Below are 16,841 nucleotides of genomic sequence, written 5' to 3'. Positions count from 1 at the left end.
AAAAAAATGCATTGGGATGAGTGGATATGATGGGTGACTTGTAGAGACAGAAATATTACCTCTCTGCCCCGCTTTAGAGAGATCCTGTCTCATAAGGCAGGACACTGCCTTCCTTTTCCAGAGCTCTTTATCGTCAGAAACCAAGAAGAGTCTAGATCTGGAAAACTCCTTATCCTTAAGAGTCAGGGAATGCAAGCAGAATTATCCCTTCCCCTACTAGCAATGCAGAATAGCACTGTTTTCCCCCAGCAAAGAACAGTGCCTTTGTGACATCAGCAGCCAGTACACCAATCCTTACCCTCAAATCAGAATAACATTCTCTGCACACCTAAGAATGGAGGAAAGAAGGCTGAGACAACAATGGATGTCGATGTCACTAAGGCATTCTCCCTTCTGTGCACCCAGTAATTCAGCAGAGATGAGCCACAGTGAGGAAACTAAAGGAAGCTGATACGTGAGGTAAGGATAAAGAAAAGGCTGCAGGCAGAAGTTAAGAGAGGAAGGAGCAGGAAATTGGCTGTAAAAGGAAGAGACCCATGAACATTGATCATCTCCTATTTGTATAAACTACCTTTGTGCTTACCAGGCCCAGCTTTTTGACCAAGGAGATAGACGAATAAAAAATTCTCTTGCATAGAAGGTGATTTAAGTATAAGATCTTTATTTAGAATAATTGAGTGTTCAGTTTTGTTGGTGGAAGATGGAGTAGATAAGGTTCTATCTTCCTTGAATTTGCTAAACATTGTTGCACTGGAAAATTCATCAGGGTTTTAGTTGTCTTTTTGCTCAGTGTACAGGTTTCTTTGTGAGAACTTATACACACTAGCAGCAGGCAGGCAGGCAGCTTTTTGCTATGTTTGGGAACATTCTGATCCAATAGGGATGTGGGCATTAAACTGAATGGGATGTTTAGGGGTGTGAAATCATTAATTAATTTCAGGGGGAGGTTGTGGGCTTTGGAGGGCTTCATGAACTTCATGAATTGGGGGCTACACTTTGCCCATCCTTGCATTAGATCATGACTGATACTTGGTGTTGTAGCATTAAAATACCCCAAAAGGCATTATATTTTTCAAACTTATCCCTTTGTATTTATGTGTGCTTGTGTGCAGATGTACATGTGTGTAAACATTTCCAAAGAATTTGAACAAACAGGAGAGCTAGCATTACTCATGTAAAACTCATTTTTAAAATTTCTGTATAACATAGCAGTGCATTTACTGTGTCCTCTCAGCCACCTGCACAGGTTAAATCACTACTATTTAAAAGTGGTGTTGGTCTTTGATTCCATTGAGTACTGATTCTTGGTGAGTTTCCAGGAGAAAACCAACAATTGTAACTTGACAGTACAAATTTGAAGTTGGTCACTGGCATTTTGGGGGAAAATGCCATCTGCTCACACCCGATAGTCTGAAAAGCAGTACTGTAATTCAGAATGAGATATTTAATTTGGCAAAGGGATCTCAGTATTATACGAGCTGTTATTTAACTAGTTTCATATTTCTGAACTCAAGACTCAATTCACTGACCCACATGATTGTGAAAATGATAATGATAATGAAAAGAAGGGCTTACAGGTCCCACTGAGAAACCCTCAGCTGTACAAAAGCGGCTTGGTGCAGCAGCCTAACTTAGGTGTGCAACAGTTTCCTGACTTTGGGTACCAGAAACAAATATCTAGACATGCCGATAGTACAAAGAAGATTACCCAGTATAGTAAAAATAACCATAATATACTGTAGTTTTGTGAGTCCCACCCCTCCTGACACATTTAGGTTGGGTCAATTGCTGTTCTCCGATTGTGTTCTAGCTCTGGCTTTAAATTTATGCTTAAATGGTTTCTTATAACATAGATAGAAAATTTTCCTTGTGGCAAGTTTAATCCTGCTCACATATAGTTTAATGCAATCCTTTGTGTCTTTTCTTTCTCTCAAGCTCCCCATTTTGCATTAAAACAAAATTTGTTTGCTTCATCCTTGTTTAAATGCAGCTAGCTGAGTATGTGTATTTTGCCTAAGCCTGAAATCACTGCTTGCTTTATAGAAGAACTTTGTGCTTTGTCCTTTCTGTAATAAAAACTGTAACTAATGTCTTCTGCAATTAATCCAAGTACAACCTGGGGTAACATGATAGATACATTTTACTTTCTGAAGTTGTGAGCTGTTTTGCAAAGTTCTTTTTTTAAAACATATGCAAAAGTGAGATTGAATGCAATAAAATATGGGTTCAGATGTGAGTCTCTACACGATTCATTTACTATTTTATAATATATGGAACAATAGTACTATTCACTGAATACAATGCACAGGTGTTCTCCTTTTATTGGCATGAGAATGTTGATGGGAGGTGCTTTGCCCCCTCAACTGGACCTTGAAGCATCTAAGTGCTCTGAGAACTAAACCAGGAGGTTTTGTTTATTTGAACCAGTGGTGGGCAATTTCAACAGTTCTGGGGATTCATATTATTGAAAGGAAAACAAAACTGTAAGTCCTTTTCTGATTTTGAAAAATGAAAGTTAATTCAGGGAGTCCATGTGACCTGTTTAAAAGATGAGTTGCAGAGGTCCTGGAGACTTCCAAGAAGTGACAATTCACCCTTTCGTACCAGACAAAAAGGGTGGGATTTGAGGTCACAAAACAGCCTGGAGGTAGCTGTTTGTACTTCGCCAATTCCTGGTATGTTAATGTAAATTAGTGTTGCATTCTTATGTATCAAATTAGAATGTTAATATGCTGTTTGAAGAGCGGATGTATGTGAACAACAATACTGATTCACAGTTTATCCCTGTGATAAACTGTGCGCTTTATGAAAATCATCTTCCTTTTTTGCTTACATGAAGAGGTTGGTGGTTAGCTAAAGCATACCATAATTGCCTGTCAATATCTCTGCTTTCTTATATATTGTAAAGTAGGTTCTTCTTTGGCATAGGTGTCCTCGACTTCTGTAATTCCACTAAGGTGAAATATTTCAGTGAAAAAGAGAAAAATAATGTTGGCTCTTTGTAGTAGTGACTTGATTTTTTAAAAATCACTTTTATTGCTATTATTTGAGTTTTATCATAATCACTGCTATCACCACAATCATTTTCATGTTATCATAATTACTATTATTTCAGTAATTAGTTGAAATATTTCAAAGGTTGCTCTGAGAACTTAGACCTCACTTGTTTATCATTTAGTGGTCATTGAACCTTTGGAAGGATGGGAATAACACCAGCGGTTTTTGTCCCACGGTGTTTAAAGATCCATAGAATGAGAAGCCAGGCCCAGATGGTTCTTTTATGATACAAAATTGTGCCAAAAGTATTCCTGTTCTTTTAGTGTTATTTACATTGCCATGCTTTATAGAATGATTCTAGATGCAAACAGCTTCAGCTGAATTTAGAATTGCTCTACATTCTCAGAAAAATACATACTGTATATAGGAAAAAAGAGGACTGTGTTTCTTTTTTTTTCATGTAGCTACTAGCAACCAATATAAAATACTTGGGTTCCACCCTGGTTTATGTAGTGGATTGCAAATGTTTTAACTAGTGGCTTAGTATTTTATGTAAAAGACTGTTCAGATCTGGTGAAAACGTGCTTTATAGTAGTTCAGCATGATTTAGTATTTGGAATATCCTGTACAAATTAACTGTGGCAAGAACTCAGCCTAGTTAACCACTTACCGAGTTATATTCTCCCCAGCTAAGTATGAAAGAGCTTTTTAAACTATCTGAATAAAATACCCCAAAGCCCAAACCCAATTAGTAGAGTATACCATCTGAATCAATGAAATGGAAGTGTTGATTTATAGGGATTCTGTTGATTCACTGGGTCTACATGGCTCAGGACTAACTATTAGATTTTTATTCTGTCCCTTCTTCTTAGCACATGAACCTAGCCCCACTGTTTCACAGTCAGGTATCAGTTATGTTAAAATTGCCCGATTATAGCATTGTGCTAGTACTAGCATTGCCAGATTGAATCCAGGATGAAATTCCCATAACTTTAATCCTCAGTAGATCTTAGAGAAGAGCAGCAAGCTCTGTCATGCTGCTTTGAGTCCCCATTGGGGGAGATAAAGTGGAATATAATAATAATAATAATAATAATAATAATAATAATACCAACAACAATAATGATTCTCCCTCACATTCAAAACCCTAACTTTCATTTCCAGCCATCCCCTCCCAACATGGCTATTGCCTCACTGGTAGAAGCAGAGGAAGATATGTGGAGGGTCCCATCCTGTATCCAATCTTGAAATCCAAGCTGCTGGTGGTAGAAAACCCTAATCCATTATGCTGTGTACTATGCTGTAAACATGGGAGTGCATAGGGATAGGTTATAGGTAACTTGTTGTTATAGATGAGACCATAGGCTAGTGACTGAGTTTGAGACCATCTGAAGATACTACGGTGAAGATCTGTCAAAATTATAGTTAGAAGTTTCTTAAAAGAAATTTGGTGTCCCAGTCTGTGATTCTGATTGCTAACCCTTTCAGGCCCGAGTTGCCCTTCTGCCTTGTTCCTTTAGCTTTTTCTGTAAAGGAGGCATAGATGATACAGGAGGAGGTAATTTGCTCTCTAGGAAGTCAAGAACCACTGCAGATGTTTCCAATTTAATCAAAATGGGTTCCTGGCAGGAAAAGATTTTGCTTTGGAGAATGCAACCATTTAGCAACATCTGTTAAGAGAGGCTTGAAGCGTGGGGCAAAAGGCATGATTACAGTTTTGTGGAAGAGTCCATTTATATGGAAAATGCAGCTTTTAATCCCCCCCCCACCCCCGGTGGTTTTAAAATGACTAAGTACAAGGTGACATGAAAGGTAAAGCCTTTGTCTCAAACCCTGAGGAGTGATGGTCACTCAGACAGATAATACTTGGTTAAATTGACAATTGGCCTGTTGTAAGACAGCTTCCCTGACATAAAGTAGTTCCTAAGCTGATTTCCAGCTTTTATTTATCAAGCCTGAATGTTCTGGGTCCTCACTGTGGGACACCATGGACCCTTCAGTGCTAGAAAAGGGCTGGTAAACAACAGGGATCCTACACAGAAATCCTTAAGCAAAGGTGAAATGGAAGGGGATTGGAAACATGCCAAATGTCATTCTGGTTAGAAAGCATTGAAACTTTATATTGAACTGTACATGGTTCTTTGTAATCTGTTGACTTCTGAGGCAGTCAGCTAAAATTTAGTGCTGGCATAGTTAGTTTAAAGTTGAAGTGGAAAATTAGAGAGAAAAAACCTGTTGCTCAATGAAAAGAACCTACACTATCTCATTTTTTAAAATTTTTTTAAAAATAAATCATGTCTACATTTAGCTAGAAGGATTGTGTTCATTTTTTTCTTCCATGAGCACCATATTTTTTCCATTTCATTTCATTTTGTTTTGGTTTATTTTATTTTATTTTTTCTTTTTCTGAAACAGGAAGAGAAAATCCATTCTGGAGAGACTCTTCTTCATGTAAGTGTCATTTATGCTCATTAATGAAAATAGCAAAATATTAGGAGTGAAATCTGAATCTACAGAATACAAATGCTCATTATCTGCTCATAGAAGAAGTATAGAGGGCTTGCAGAAATACAGTTTTGTAATTATAAATACACAGTAACTGGGTATCATTGCTTTTTATTACATTGTTATTGCTATTATTGATAACTATATCATCATCATCATGGTGTGGATATCCACTTCCTCTTGCAACAACTTTCCTTGATAGGATAAGCTGTTATCAGAAACCCTGCACATGCTGGCTTAGTGTTTTGTTTTGCATAAGGTCTGAACAACATTGTGAAGCAGGGCTATTGTAATTTCCATTTTACTAAATTTGGTGTAAGAAACAGCCTCTTGCCCAGCCTAGTTATGAGAGTATAATCATAGTAGTGATGATAATGAGATAAGGAAATTCAGCAATTAATTCTTCAGATTGATCAGAGATCACTCAAGCAGGTAAGTGATATTTCTTCTGTTTTAGAAATAGGAGGCAAGGAAGAATGCAGCCTATCTTATGTTATCCCCCATTGAACCTTCTGGGTAGATTAGGATTGTGTTGGAAGGCTGAAATCCTAAATACACTTACTAGACAGTAAGTCCTGATGAACTTGGTGGGACTTCTCTCTGAGTAAGCATCTTTAGGATTGTGATATAAGCCATTAGTTCAAGGCTATAGAATATAGCACGAGCTAATCATAGATTTCTTTACTACTGGTTCTGTGCTAAAATAGGCTTTGTTTTTCTTGGATTCAGATACACAATCCAAGTTACTAATTCTAAAGAATGCATATGTTTGTGTGCGTGTGAGAGAGAGACTGGGAGATAAAATAGCATCAGATAAACATTTTAGACTCGTCTCATGATTTTTTAAACCATTTTAATGCCCTTGGAGGTAAATACACAGATGTACCCCAACCACCCAGAAACTGCAGCAATAAATCAGCCTGCTGATGTGTGCGTCATAGTGGAGCTTGAGGTCTGGCAAGCTATTGATGTACATGCCAGAGGAGTGACTCACTAGTGTTTAGCCACAAGGCTGTGCTAGAGAGCCAGCTCCAGGACCTATGAAATAGTTTATGCTGTATTTGCATTTACATAGAACAGATGTAGCATTAAGGCATATTAATTTGTGTATTTGTTATCTAATGTTATTGTCCGTCTTCATCTGAAAAGTCTCTCAGACCAGTAGAAAAACAAAGTAGTTCCAGCCTTTTGGATCTAGATATCACCAAACTAAAAAAGGGAACAATGCAGGGGGTAAAGCCATGTTTTACACCCTTCCCATGGCCTTGGCTTGGTTACAGACTTTGATTGCAAAGAGCTCCTTCAGGTGAGCGGATAGGTTTCAATGAGCCAACTTGAAATAGATACGCTTGATAAGCAAAGATAACTATGGAATACCCCAGAGTGCTTATGAGATTTGTTTCAGTTTAAAGACATTCACCATTCACTGGGTTGTTGTAGGTTTTTCTGGGCTATATGGCCATGTTCTGGAGGCAATGTGCCTCCAGAACATGGCCATATAGCCCGGAAAAACCTACAACAACCCAGTGATTCCGGCCATGAAAGACTTTGACAATACATACTCACCATTCAGTTTGAATTATGATTAGTTTACTTATACCCAGCTTTTTCTCAACACAAGTGAGACCTATCGCAGACTGATCATAGATTGAAGGATCACTATTTGGGAAACACAAGGTTAGGGCCCCACTGGTCACAGTGATCTAGTGGCACAGTTCTTTGGAGCATTGCCTCTATGCTTGAAAACTCATTAAATATGGGGAAGTCAAAACATGACTTCTCTTTGGTTTAAGAATATTATTTTGATAAAGCAAAATAATCAGCAGGGCAGAAAAAAACGGCCTTGTGTGTAAAACCTATTTTGCATTACATTTTCCACGCCTAATGTAATCTAAAGCTCAATAACAATATCATTGGGCAAATATTTAATACTATTATTTTTTTAGCCTTATATGAAGTTGTAAGTATTGATTTGGTTCATATGTAGCAAACCTATGTGGTAATACATGTCTTCTTGTTCTTGAGGAGCTGAAGTATAATTTTTTTTTAAAAAAACTTGTTCAGTGCACCTTCATTATAAAATAATTTTATACAGCTATTTGTACAAGGAAATTTATTTGTAAACTTCCCTTCCTTTTAAACCATGTATATGTTTTGCATTTTAAACAATCAGGATATGCAGCTTTAGGGAAATACTAATGGAGACCTGCAAACATCGGGTGGCAAGATGGGAAGGAGCTTCCTTTTTGTGCTGTGTATTTTCCTCTCACATTATCTCAAAGGTTAATGTAACATGAATATTTCATTCTCTGCCCTAGTCCTGCCTTTTGAGAAACATAAGTTAACCAGACCATATATTGGCCATATATCATAGACAACGTTACCCATATTGTAGAACAGCATTGTAGAGACATGTTTCACATTCTTCCCCATTATTATAGTGCTCTGTACATTTCCTTGTGCCATTTCCACATAGGCATAATATACAACACAACTTAGCTCATGACCATCATTGTTGTACCCAACCTGGTAACCAACAACAACGATGGCAGTAGCAACTGAATTCAGATGCTTTGCTGAATAAAGAAGCTTCCTCCTGAACCTGTATTTCATCATGAAAGATATTTCCATGCTCCATTGATGAATGTGAACTCCTACGTGGACTAGGCAGGCATACACTCACCCTACAGCAATAGTTTTACAACAGTTTACAAGAAGGAAGGAAGCCATTAAGAAAAGTCCGTGCTCACCTCTAGGCAATGAAGGAGTAGATGTGATCTCTCTCTTCAAGTCTGTCTCCAAGCCTCACACATCCTATTTTGTCAGTTACTGCAATCAAGAGACAATTTGTTATAAAACTCCTCTGTATGGAATATGTGCAAAGATGATAGATTAATTCTGCCTGCATTTTAATGCAAACCAGTCTGAACTGTCTACCTATGAAACACATCAAATCAGAATCAAATTGGTTTTTCTAGTAATGTTTTTGCCAGCCTGATTTGAACTTCCTAAAATAATTCATAAACCAGAAAACAATTATCTTTTAGTTTTTGTACTTAACTGAATTTTGCAGCATGGGAGCTCTGATTAAAAGGTATATAGAAATACATATGCCAGAGAAAATGCCCATAAAAGTGTACATTCATGATGCACAATAAAAATGCCATCCTTTCATAACTGTTTCCCATTGATGTATAAACCCTGGACTACATGCAAATCACACCGTATGCCCCTTAACTGCCTTTCTTGGCAAGATGGCATAAAACTGGAGGTACTGATACTCCTTTATAGTAGAACATAGCTTATGGGAGTGATGCACACATTTCTTTCTCTTCTCCTTAATATATATGTCAGCACTTTGGTACCTTTTGACTTCAGCATGAATTTTTAAATTGGATTAAGTGAACTCCAGAGAGTTGAACAGCTACATTGTTAAAAACCAGGCCTGTTAAAATGTCTGTGTTTGGACAGTTAGGTGGAAAAGAATTCAGTTCTTTGTTGTTGTTGTTTTTAACTCTAAATTAAAATTCTTTTGGTTATATTAATGTTGAGGAAGCAGTACATAGCATTCTAAAGGTTGTTTTGAAAGATCATGGAACTGGGTGCTTCAAATGGAATCGAATGGTTAAGATAATACCTTTATCAGGGTTGTATTTCTGGATATGGCAAAGCATACAAGTTATGTTGAAGTGGGTTGTTGCATAGAATTGAACCCTTTGCAGGGGGGAGTGGATTGCTTACTGCCATCATCAATCTCATTTGTAACTATAATGCTAAGAAGGAACCATCTTACTGTGATCATTTTGCGACAAATACTACCATCATTCATTACTTTCTATCAGCGCCTCACCCTATGGAGGAACCAGCACTGCCCATCCACATTGAGGAGGGGACAGACGTTCCAACTGGTGAGTGCAGCTAAGGTGGGATGCTTGCGAAATTGGTTGTGGGGGAAGGCATGTTGGTACATGGAGCTTGGTGCTGCATTTGTGTTTATCCACAGATCTTATGAATGTTGTCCAAAACATTTAAAAGATTTTTTCTTCCTTATATGGGCTATGTTGGCAATGCCATTTCTGTTGATCAAGAGAAGTTGTGCCATGGCTGGACAGAGTTGTCCAATGTATCAAATCAAAGCTTGGAAATGTTTAGGAGTGGATGAACTATAGCTATCAGATTACTACAGCTAGAATGATGATACTTGCTGTGGGATTCTGGGTCTTGAAAGCCCAAAGCAATGACTTTTCCAGGCTCTGATCCACAGTTGCTCGCTCTCATAATTTTATTGCTGTTCTAATGAACATAGACATTGTTCTGGCTATTTAGGGTTACAAAGAATGTTCACAATCCAGAAAACTGTAGGCATGTTGGTTCATGGATCTGAATAAAATTTAGGAATACCTAATTTTGTCTGGGAAACACACAGCATTTTGAAAATATTTCTACCATTCCTTTTGGTCCATACAAACATAGCCATCCCACATTCCCTGTGCTGAGGCAGGGTGGCACTTACAGTCCCGATTTAATTATCACTGCAATCTCCAGGTGTGACATTGGTCCAGTTGGTTGTAAACGGCAATAAAGTTGCCCAGGGTGACTGGGGAAGGGAGGAGGGAAAGGAGGGATGAATCCTCCTATCTCCCCTCCCCTTCATTGCCCTGGTTGATATCACAGTAGGACCCATGTTGTGCCCTGAGACCACCATAACAAGGTGAATGGGAAGGGTTTGATGCTGCCAGGAAGTCCAGACTACCAATACCATCTACTCTTATTCCTTTCTGATTGTCATAGTCTCACATAGTTGTGGGGAAAAGTGAATAAGACAGCCACCTAATTGAATGAGGATGTTTTCTAGTTCCTGCTAGAGTGACAGGTTTATCCTGAAATGAAATGAAAAAAATATATATAAAGATCCCCCTGAAATAGACAGTTTCCATTTGGAATCACTCTTAGTTTCCTGGAAATTTTATTTCCTTACAGTTTTCCCAGTGTAAGTGCTAGCCAAGATTCCAGATCAGCTTGAAGCTCATTTCCTGTGACAAGATTTTCTTTGGTTCAAATACGTGAGAAAATCAGAAATCTTCTGGATGGGTAGTCACATCAATATTTGCTTGCCTGCAGTTACAAGTTTTGAACATATTTATTTTGTATTGCACTCTTCAGGACTGATCCACATTTATCTGTTAGTTGCTGAAATTCTGTTGGTCAGCTCCAACTGAAGTAGACCCATTCAATTTGATGTTGACTAGTGAGTCAACCTGTAGGCAAATCCAACATATTCAATTAGTATATTACAAGTTCAATCCAGTCAGATAATAGTTACAAACTAAAATGGCTTTTTCAAGATTTTATTTTGATTCATTTTATACTGTTATAACTGCAGCTACAAGGTCCTAAATAGTGACTACTCATTGGTTTTGTCACTTTATTACCCTGTTTCCCTGAAAATAAGACAGTGTCCCAAAGATTTGCTAGATCTTATTTTCAGGGCATGTCTTATTTTTCCATGAAGAAGAATTCATATTTATTATTGAACAAAAAATTGAACATTTATTATATACTGTATAGTAGTTGAGAGTATATAATAAATATTTTTTTTTATTTTGGGGGAGGCCTTATATTTAGCAATTCAGTAAAACCTCTACTAGGTCTTATTTTCAGGGGATGTCTTATTTTTATGGAAACAGGATAGGAGAGGCCAAAAACAAAAGGAAACATGAATATGAGTAAACACAGTGATCAGTTACCATACACTGATCATATTGATCATACATCTTCAGTGATCTAGTATATGCTGTCTTACATAAACCCCTTCCAGTTGTATCATTTTAGCAGTTATTGTCTTACATATTTTTTTCATTCTACAATAAAGTTTCAAAAGCCCCTTTTCTCAACCAAATACAAGACAACCCTTCCATTGTTCTTACTCACCTATAAGCTCAGATAAATTCCAGGGCAAATAATGTGGCCCTTGCTTCAGAATGACTTTAACGCAGTTTAATTCCACTGGCAAACCTACTTTTCAAAGTTATAATTATGTAGATGTGAAACAACAGCATTCGTTTCTAAATTCAACAAAGTAATTGAATATTTATATATTTGAACCTTCAACTGACCTTGAAATTTGCCTGATTTCTTTGTTCTGAGGGTTGCGATGCATCAGGAGGAAAGAAACAAATATCTTTACTCAGCTGATCACTTGATTCTTTGCTTATTTTTCAGGAACCTTGTCATTGTGAACTTAGTCTAAAAGTAGAAAGCTGAAATGAGCATATCAAAATAATTGCAGAGACTAACTGGCGCAAGACTAAATATCATTAGAATTGTGATAAAAATATGAGAGCCAGCCAAATGTATGGTTATGTATAAATCAGCAGAATTTCTTTGAAAGTTATCTTGGAACACAATGCTAGATTCATATCGGTATCATTATGGTGCATAGTCAGCTTAATCATAGAATGATATTTTTTCAGTCTTGTTTTCTGCCTTTTTATTTGTATTTTTTCACTAGTAAAAATAGTATTTTTAAAAGAAATCTTCAATGTCTTTTTATTGCACAATGTCCCTTTCTATTTCCTTTAAATTTCTGAAAAATGTATCTCTCCAGTCATTAATTTATATCACTTAACCTTTTCATCTGACACTATTTGTAGTTTAGTTCTTTTGTGACCACTATAGAATAATTCCTTGTCATTTCACTCAGTAAGAAATTATATTGTTTTAAAACTAGATTGAGAACTCCACTAAAGTCAGATGAAGGTGGCATAATTGTGATTTTTTAATATTCTAAATTTTGATTGATGACATTCCTGACTTTCTTAAAAACAACAAGCAAATGCACCAAATCTGCTCCTCCTACCTCATCCTGATTCCCTTTGCTTTGCCTTTATTTTGTGTATTGTAAATGATTTGTAACAAAATATACATTTAACATAGTTGTAGATTAATCTTCATTCTAGTGGTTTGTTAAAGATCTTGCAATATCCTATATAGTACAAATTGCCATAGCTTCTTTTTTTTCTTTGCAAACATTTTCCACTTGCTTTAATCTTGTTTTGTAGCAGAAAGCAAAAAGCAAACAAACAAACAAACCAGGAATTCAAATTGCAAACTGTATATACTAAACATTTTGAGAACAATTGTTGATGTCTCAAATTTAATTGTATGGTTCTGCATGCTTCTGAAGTGTGAAATGCCTTCGTGCAATTAACACAAACTAATGATAAATAACAGTATAAGGACAATTATCTGAAATGATCTAGCATTTATAAAAATATGAAAAATCACTTACTTTTTTCATCCTTCCTTCTGTCCTGATAAACTGATTTGGAGGGTATCTCTCCTGCTGAAAGTGTAGGATAGGTTTTGTGTTTGCAAGTGTTGTTGAGCATGGTATACAGAATTATGTTGTATGCCTGGTTTTCATAGAGAAATGAAATGCTTATTTTAAGCATCTGTTTGATTTTTTTTACTAGTTAGCAAAGACATTAAAGCATTTTTTCAAATCCCTCAAATTTAGCCCCCACATCTGAGTGTCAAAGGTTTGTTTTGGTGATACCATACAGGAAAAAAAATCTGATTTAAAATTAACCTACACACATGGTTTTCAGGAAGGAGAATATGACTTATATTATGTGTATCATTCAAGCAAGCTAGATCAAGGTGACCTAAAGTCATTACTGCTGAGTGACTGGTATTTGGTGATTGATGCATATGGAATTTCTAGGCAGTTCAGATGACAGAATCCTCAATTAGATCCACAGGCTTGTTAAAACGTGTTATTACCAATGTATTTTAACTGTAAAAAGAAGGAATATTTCCCAGCCTAATACATGCAGTGATATGTAGAGATAAATATAAACTCATATAGCCTTTCCCTCTCCAATTCTGCATTGCAGCTGTCCTTCCTTTCCAGGGGTACTGCCAACCCCTTTCCTGACCCTTGCATGTAGCTGCTTTGCTACTCATCCTCTGTCTGCTCTGGTATTAAATAGTACTTTCCCTCCTTTCTCTTTACCCAAAATAAAAAAAGATTAAGGTATGTTGTTAAGAGCTCTTGACTGAAGGGAGGAATTTGTGATGGAGTTCAGTGGCCACATGAGAAAAGAGGGCATACTTGCAGAAAGTTATTTTCTTGGGCTAAAACTTATAGAATATTCAAGCCATGGACATGGTGGCTGGAGGATTGTGGATGTCATAGTCTAAAAGAATAACATTTCCATACTCTAAACGAGGGCTAGGAGCCATTTTTTTTTCATTTGCTCATTGGGATCAGTGTTAAGGGCTCACTAACTCTAGACTAAGCAGATCTGTGGCACAGATGGATAATTAGTTAAGTACTTTGGTGTTTTTCTATGAAGATTCTGTGAATCCTGAATATTTGAAAAAAGAAAAAAAAACGACCAAGTTTTTTCTTAGGGCACACCTATGTTGACTATTTAATGCAGGTTCAAGGTGACACCAAACTGCAGTGACAAAAGAATGCACATTGCCAAATCATGCTGCAACACAAATGAAAGGGTTTAAATGAAAGGGATTAAAGCATATCAAGCCAAGTTGGAAAAAAGTCTGAGCTAAGCCCCTTAAGGAAAATCGGGAAGAACCCAATGTAAACCATGCTGCATGGAAAATTGGTTCTGCAGAATGCGAAGCACATTGTAAACACCTGGCTGAGCTGGAGCGCACTTAGCATTTGGAAAAAGAGGCTGCCAAAAAACACCTCAAGGACATAGCTGGGCAGCAGGGACCTAACTGACTCCTTGGGACAGGTAATTGATTATATCTACTGCTAACTATCAGCTTCCCCTTTTCTCTCCCATGGCTCTTATGCCTCCAGAGCACTGGTGCGCATCTAGACTGGAAATGGGAAAAAAACACTGCAGATTCTGGACCTGGTCTGAGACCCAACATCTATGGTTAATGTAATCATCCATCTGGCCTCAAACCTTGTTCCAGACATGTTAGTCTAATTACCCGTTTAAACCTGTTCCAACTGGTTCCAAACTGACTTAAATTGTCAGTGTTGATGTGCCCTTTGTAATCTTCTCCTGATATTTATAACACCATCTAAATGAGAGGGCATTGGTGCACAAACTCTCCCAGAAATGTTTTCACACACCAGTTCAATAAGTAGGAGTTCTAAAACTCACTTGGCTAATTTAAGTTAGTCATAATGAAGCTGTTGCTGTTAGGGATGGGAGCCAAATGATGAGACATGCTGAGATAAGAGGGGGAATGGCATCAAACAAAGTCACTGCTGGTCACATGCCATCCAAAGGTCAACATGTGAATACTGCTGATTTAAAACTTCATAGAGCTGGGTCAGGAATATTGCTGGTACAACTTACATTTTCGTAAAACTACAAAGAAGACTCTAGACACTTAGATTGTGGGTTTTAGAGAGCAAAGAACTGTCTTCCATTTGGGACTATTCCATCTACCTTTTTGACAGCTATTTTTAAAGTACATAAACAGAAGACATATTTGTAATATGTTGACATGAACATTTGGAAATGTTATACTAGTTTCTGCTCTTTTGTATTTTTTTTTTTGGGGGGGGGGGCTGCTGCATGCCTCTTTCTGGGTGGTGTTTATGTGGCCACCTTAGTTGTATTTTGGAATCTTTTTCCAGTGTAGTTGTACTCTTGATGTTTCCCAGGAATTATTGATGTCAGTGAAGCCCACTATATGGTTGTTATAAATGCCCTGAATTGTCCTTCTGCTTCTACTTATTGTGTAAGCTAATCTGGGCTCATAAAACATTTTGAGAAGACCAAGAACTGTTTTAGATTTACATCAGGGGTGTAAATCATGTGGACATCAAGATGTTGCTGAACTGTAAAACCCAGCATTATTTATCATTTGCTAGTTGACAAGGGCTGCTCATTTATATAGTTAGGAGAGCTGCATGAAAATCTACCTTTATTTTATTTGTTAAACTACTGTGTCTAGACTGGAGCAATGTGAACTATCAAGGAGGTTAAGATTTTCTGGGGAGGCCCTGCTCTTGGTCCCACCTGCTTTGCAAATGTGCTTGGCGGGGACAAGAGATGGGGTCTTCTCAGTGGTGGCTCCTTGACTCTGGAAATCTCTCCCCAGTGAGATTAGATCAGTGCCCTCCTTCCTGACTTTTAAAAAGAGAACAAAGACCTGGTTATGTAACCAGGTTTTTTGATTACTAAAGTAATGCAGTACAGGAAGCAAATACAGAATATGTGCAATTGACATTGCAATGGCCCAGTCTACGTGCTTGGATCATGTCATTTTAATGTTTTTATTAGGTGTTTTAATTTTTATATTTCATGTTTTAAAAGTCCTTTTTTCTTATCTTATAGTGAATTGTCCTATTAGTTATACGGTGTTGATTTGAGATTTGCTCTACATATGTAAGGCATTGGTTTTTGTCATTATTTCTGTGTAAACTTCTTTGAGTCCCCCCAGGGGTGAGAAAAGTGGTGAGAGTGTCTATATAAGCACAAAATAGCATTTGCTCACTTTGTGGCTTCAGTTTGTTGTATGATTTACATTTTTCATGTGCATTTATAAAATGCTGACAATTTTTGCTGCACAGTGGAATTACATTTTGCACTTTTGCATCTGGTATGATGACGCAGCACACCAAAGGAAAACTGCAGGAAGCTGGTGATCCTTTCTAGATTATTGTCAATCATTAGGCTTTTAGTTAGCTCACCCCCCAGGGGTGTTAATTGAGATCAGAAGTTGGTTTGTTGTGAATAAAAACAACTTTTAACTGGGCCATTTCTCAATTACCAATGCATATAGCAATATATAACAGCTTCCTGTCATCTGTAATCATTGCTTTCTTGGCCTGTTAAGAGAACAATGCAAGTTTTGCTGCCTAAAAAAATGGGCCAAAATTAGTTTGGTGTGTGTTTGTGGAAGGGTAAGTGCAACCCTCCAAAGTCTGGAGGGGAAAAAAAGCTTATGTGGCTTTCAAGTTTTTCACAATTACCCACTCCTGATTTATATAAATAATACTGTAGTTCCATATGGGAGCACTATATTATTATACAGTTTTGGTGCTCCTTCATCTAAAGCTGGCTCTTGCATGCATAAAAAACTTGGGATACTGTGGTGACATGAGCAACATTTCTTCTCTAGGAGTGATCACATTTTACCTTCACATTGAAATGTGAGCCAGAGTAACACATGGTGAAAAATAACACTGAAGGCAGAATAAAACAACAGAAGGCAATATAAAATTGAATGTGGCAGTCTCGTAAGAAAGAGCTTTGAAAAAAGCAAGAATAAAAACCAGAAGAACACTTTCAAAGCTGTTTTTAAAATGTATTATATGGTAGAAAAGAAAACTACATTGT

General features: G+C 37.1%; 1 protein-coding gene across 4 annotated transcripts in view; it reads left to right on the top strand.

Annotated features, from left to right (window-relative positions):
• The window catches only part of SLC6A6 (solute carrier family 6 member 6), a 66,087-nt gene that overhangs the window by 7,084 nt on the left and 42,162 nt on the right, over positions 1–16,841 (top strand). For 2 of the 4 annotated variants that reach the window (XM_067463502.1, XM_060766220.2), the window contains exons 2-3: positions 5,413–5,448; positions 9,345–9,410. The exons of 1 other annotated variant lie outside the window; for it this stretch is intronic. In XM_067463502.1, coding sequence (XP_067319603.1) covers positions 9,356–9,410 — 55 coding nt within the window. In that variant the 5' untranslated portion in view covers positions 5,413–5,448; positions 9,345–9,355. The remainder of the gene's footprint in view (positions 1–5,412; positions 5,449–9,344; positions 9,411–16,841) is intronic. One more of the 4 variants, XM_060766222.2, reaches the window with a different exon arrangement.

This window comes from Anolis sagrei, chromosome 2, assembly GCF_037176765.1.
Source record: "Anolis sagrei isolate rAnoSag1 chromosome 2, rAnoSag1.mat, whole genome shotgun sequence".
Classification (NCBI taxonomy): Eukaryota; Metazoa; Chordata; class Lepidosauria; order Squamata; family Dactyloidae; genus Anolis; species Anolis sagrei.
The sequence above is the reverse complement of the archived record's forward strand: the minus strand, read 5'-3'. Positions and strand labels throughout refer to the sequence as shown.